Source organism: Cornus florida, unplaced genomic scaffold (assembly GCF_030987335.1).
Source record: "Cornus florida cultivar Cherokee Brave unplaced genomic scaffold, ASM3098733v1 CherokeeBrave_3.0.0_Hap2_Chr02, whole genome shotgun sequence".
NCBI classification, from domain to species: domain Eukaryota; kingdom Viridiplantae; phylum Streptophyta; class Magnoliopsida; order Cornales; family Cornaceae; genus Cornus; species Cornus florida.
The window spans coordinates 48,778,324-48,783,382 of record NW_026775572.1 but is presented as its reverse complement, the minus strand read 5'-3'; the positions used below and the strand labels follow the sequence as shown (position 1 = coordinate 48,783,382).

Sequence of the window (5,059 nt, the reverse complement as noted above, 5' to 3'; positions counted from 1 at the left end):
ATGGATCACAAAACCAATGAAGATAAGAAGCGGCAAGCTTTCAGGGCCGCTTGCATCAGACTGAAAGCATATCTGGCTGAGAAGAGACTGGCCAAAGAAGAACAACTATATGAAGAGGTATCGGCCAGCACGGCCGATATAATTGAAGAAGGTTTCGAAAAACTGGATGCAATCTAACTTGAAGATTTGGAGTCAGCCCCTTCCAGGATGGAAGATAATAAAGCAGAGGTGCAAGATCCTTTATTGGAAATAAATGTTGGTACTAAAAAAGATAATCGGCCATTATTTGTTAGTGCTTTGCTTGAGCCTAAATTACAGGCCGATTTGATTAAATTATTAAATGAATATAAGGATTGCTTTGCTTGGAGTTATGAAGAGATGCCTGGCCTGTCTAGAAAATTGGTAGAACATAGATTACCGATCAAGAAAGATTTTCAGCCATATAAACAACCACCAAGAAGGATGTCTTCGGAAGTAATGCTCAAAATTAAAGAAGAAATTGAGAGACTTCTTAAGGCAGGATTTATTCGAACAGTTAGGTATATTGAATGGTTGTCTAATGTTGTTCCTGTAATGAAGAAGAATGGCAAACTTAGAGTTTGTGTGGATTTTCGCAATTTAAATAATGCCACTCCAAAAGATGAATATCCAATGCCTGTGGCCGATCAACTTATTGATTCGGCCGCTAAGCATGAAATATTGTCTTTTATGGACGGCCATTCAGGTTATAATCAAATCTATTTAGCCGAGGAGGATGTTCATAAAACGGCTTTTAGATGTCCTGGGTCAATTGGTACTTTTGACTGGATTGTGATGCCATTTGGCCTAAAAAATGCTGGGGCTACTTATCAAAGGGCAATGAATTCTATCTTTCATGATATGATTGGCCGATTCATGGAAATTTATATAGATGATGTGGTTGTGAAATCATCGGCCAAGAGACAGCATTTGGAACACTTGAAAAGGGCCTTTGAAAGGATGAGGATTCACAAATTGAAAATGAACCCATTGAAGTGTGCATTTGGAGTTTCAGCCGGGAATTTCTTGGGGTTCTTGGTACATAAACGAGGTATTGAAGTTGATCAGAACAAGGTCAAAGCTATTATAAATGTTAGGGCCCCAGCCAACAAAAAACAAGTGCAAAGGTTCTTCGGCCAGGTAGGTTTTCTTAGAAGATTTATTTCTAACCATGCTGGCCGAGTGTATGTCTTTTCGACTTTAGTGAAATTAAAGTCACATGAGAAATTTCATTGGGACAAATCCCATCAGAAGGCCTTTGACAAAATAAAAGAGTATTTGGCAAACCCCCCGGTTGTAATGCCTCCAAGAAAGAAGTGGCCGTTAAAGCTTTATTTATCGGCCGCAGAAGAATCAATTGGTAGTATGCTCGCACAAGACAATGAACATGGAAAGGAGCAGGCTGTCTACTACCTGAGTAGAGTACTAACTGATGTAGAATGCAGATATTCCTCAATTGAGAAGCTTTGTTTATCTTTGTACTATTCGGCCATGAAGTTGAGAGTATACATGCGGCCTGTTGATGTTTACATTCTTTGTCAGACTAACGTAATCAAGTATATGCTATCAAGGCCATTGATCACTTGCCGAATAGGTAAGTGGGCTTTGGCTTTGATGGAATTCAATTTTATCTACGTCTCACAAAAATCAGTAAAAGGAAGGGTTCTGGCTGATTTTTTGGCCGATCATCCTTCAACTGATATTGATCCATGGGTTTATGATGAATTGGAGTCATCAGCTATATTCTTGACTCCTTGGATCTTGATGTTTGATGGATCAAGCACGGCTGATGGAGCAGGAGCAGGTATTGTTATTATTTTGCCAGCTGGCAGAAAGGCTTCATTCTCTTTCTTTTTAGATTTTAAATGTTCAAATAACCAGGCCGAATATGAAGCACTTATAATCAGCCTGGAGATTTTAATTGAAATGGCTGTTAAAGTGTAAAGATTTTGGGAGATTCAAACTTAGTCCTTAGCCAAATTTCTGAAGATTTTAAGTGCCTAAGTTGGCAATTAAGGCCGTTTTATTCTTTGGCCACTTCATTAATTAATCAATTTGATAATGTTCAACTTAAGTTCTGGCCGAGAGGGCAGAATAAGGAGGCCAACAGCATGGCTCAAGCAGCCTCTGGAATAAGAGTACCAGCCGGAATAGAAGATCAGTTGATAAAGATAACACGAAGATCTTTGCCATCGGCAGAATTGAGAAATACTATGTTTGATACTTGGATAATTGATGTAGAAGATTTGGACGACGATGACTGGAGGATACCATTTATAATGTTTCTTCGAAATCCAAACATCAAGGCTGATAGGAGTATTAAAAGAAAAGCGATCAACTTTGTGCTTCTAGATGGGGATCTATACAGAAAAGGGTTAGAAGATGGGCTCCTACTACGATGCATAAGCAAGGAGGAATCATTTCAGGTTATGGCCGAGGTACATGAGGGCAGTTGTGGGGCTCACCAAGCTGGGATTAAAATGAGATGGTTGATTCGCAGATATGGATATTATTGGCCGAGAATGAGAAAAGATTGCATAGATTACTCAAAAGGTTGTCAAGCTTGTCAAAGACACGGGTCGATTCAGAATGTACCAGCAAAAGAATTACAGCCAATAATCAAACTTTGGCCATTCAGAGGTTGGGGCCTTGACCTTATTGGTAAAATTAATCCACCATCAAGCGAAGGCCATCACTGGGTGATTGTTGCCATAGATTATTTTACTAAATGGGTTGAGGCCAAGGCTTGCAAAACGGTTGATCAGCAAACAGTGATTAATTTCATGGAGCAAAACATCATCCACAGATTTGGGATTCCAGAAACACTTGTTTCAGACAATGCAACAGTATTTATATGTACTACAATTCGGCCACAACATGAATATTCATATGTTAGCCTCTACGCCATACTATGCTCAAGCAAATGGCCAGGCCGAATCTTCAAATAAGATTCTAATTGAGATCATTGAAAAAATGATCAAAGATAAGCCAAGAAGGTGGCATGAGACTTTGTCTGAAGCCTTATGGGCCTATAGGAACTCAAAAAGAACAGGCACAGGAGTTACACCATACATGTTAACTTATGGTCATGATGCTGTTCTGCCTATGGAGATGAAGGTTAAATCAGCCAGAGTTGCTTTTCAAAATAATCTAACTCCAGCTGATTATACTCAAGCAATGTTGGTAGAATTGGAAGATTTGGATGAATTTAGAAGGGATGCCTTGGATCATATCATAGCTCACAAGAAGAAAGTGATGAGGATCTACAACAAGAGGGTAAAACCTAAGTCTTTTGCTGAAGAAGATTTGGTTTGGAAAGTTGTTTTGCCAGTGGGTAAAGTCGATAGGAAATATGGGAAGTGGTCCCAAAAATGGGAAGGGCCATACTTAGTCCATCAAGTTTTAAGTGGAGGAGCATATAGGCTGAAATATTTCAGTGGCCGATTACATGACTATCCCATTAATGGCAAGTACCTCAAGAGGTATGTACCGGCAATCTTTGAAAGGGAAAATTAGTGTTAGCCAGTACTTATGGCTGACCATGTGTACCTTTATGTAATAAAAATCGGCCTATTTTTCTAGGCTGATTTGGTTATTTTAATAAATTCTTTCTCGCTAGAATGTCGATGCTTGTTTGGAGTAACAAAAAAGGCCATTTATTCATTGAAGTGTAAAAGATTACATCATTTAAAGATCATACACTAAGATGGCCACAAAAGGAAGCTAATATAAAAAAAAAAAAAATTCATATGTTTGCAAATTTTTCCTTGAAATCGGCCCAAATAACTAAGGACCGATTGAAGGCCACCATGGCCTGCCTCTTTGACTCTTCTAATTGAGGTAATTCTCCACGAAGATTTGCATGCTCGTGAGCAAGGTCTTGAGCTTCAAACTGCAATGTGGCAGCTTCAGCAGACAAGATGGCCTTACGAGCATGGATCTGGTCGATCTCTTTCTGAAGGACATGTTCTCTTTCCTCAAGGCCGATGAACTCTGTATTCACTCTTTCAAAGGAGGAAGCTTGAATTAACAATTGGTTAGCAAGGGTATCCTTCCTGTTTTTACTCTTGTTGAATTGGTTGATTGCTTCATTGGCTTGGAAAATATCATCGGTCAGAGTTGGTAACTGGCCTTTAAAGGTAGCAATAGTGGCTTGAAGATCAACCGGAAAGTCTGGGTACTGGTTGAGTGTAGAAAGCACTGCTGTGAGCTCACTTTCAAAATTAGGAAGATCAGCAGCATCCCTTTTCAAGATCTCAAGTAAAGATTTTTTGGTCTCTTCTAAGGATTGTATAGGGATATTGGTTGAAGTGACTGGAGTGGCTCCAGAAGATTCACTTTCTTTCTCTTCGGTCACTGAAGCCACCACATCCTTAAAAAAATTGCTCAAGGCCAGTAGGGATGAAGCAGGAACTTTTTGTGGAGGAAATAAAGGAATAATTTGAGTTTTCTCATACACAACCTGACAAAATGAGGAAAGATTAGATCTTAAGTTTTTTTTTTTTTTTGGGGACATGAGATAGTCAATACCTTAGATGATTCGGCTATGTCTGTCACTAAGAGTGGCTGATGACTGGTTTCTGGAGGCGGAAATTCTGGCTGAACCGCTGTGCTATCTCCCTGGGATGAAGTTTTAGCAGGAGTGACTTGAACATTGAAGGGCACCTCAATGGGATCATGAAAATCCTTCAGAGGGCTGAAATTTCTAACTGGGCTATAGACCAAGTCAAGAAGAGGAGATTGCTGTAAAAGAGAAGAAATTAAGGACCATATTAATTGAAAAGTTTGAAAATTTCAAGCACAGTTATCTTTACCTCTTTTTCATCTGAGGAATGATCAGAAGGAGTGTCAGCCACATTAATTACGGGATCATCGGCCACATCTTCTGTAGGATGAAGGCTTTCTAGATTTTCTTCCACTTCCTGTTTCTTACGTGTGCTCAGTCTTGTTCTTTTTAAAGTGCCATGAGCAGTTGATTTTTTTCTTTTTCCCTGGAGATGGAAGCTTTATTAAAGTTTGTCTCGGCCAATAATAGTTGTGG

At 39.3% G+C, this 5,059-nt stretch overlaps 1 protein-coding gene across 1 annotated transcript; it reads left to right on the top strand.

Moving 5' to 3' along the window:
• The first annotated feature begins 207 nt into the window (after positions 1-207).
• LOC132296208 (uncharacterized) lies at positions 208-3,534 on the top strand. Its single transcript, XM_059794424.1, has 3 exons — positions 208-1,950; positions 2,094-2,864; positions 2,950-3,534. Exons 1-3 carry the CDS (start codon positions 208-210, stop codon positions 3,532-3,534), a joined length of 3,099 nt encoding a protein of 1,032 aa, XP_059650407.1.
• The last annotated feature ends 1,525 nt before the right edge of the window (positions 3,535-5,059 follow it).

Coding starts and splice junctions, on each gene's coding strand:
- LOC132296208 (XM_059794424.1), top strand. CDS start 208: ATGGAAGATAATAAAGCAGAGGTGCAAGATCCTTTATTGGAAATAAAT. Junction 1,951..2,093: donor AGATTTTAATTGAAATGGCT/GTTAAAGTGTAA, acceptor GTTCAACTTAAG/TTCTGGCCGAGAGGGCAGAA. Junction 2,865..2,949: donor TTGTTTCAGACAATGCAACA/GTATTTATATGT, acceptor GCAAATGGCCAG/GCCGAATCTTCAAATAAGAT.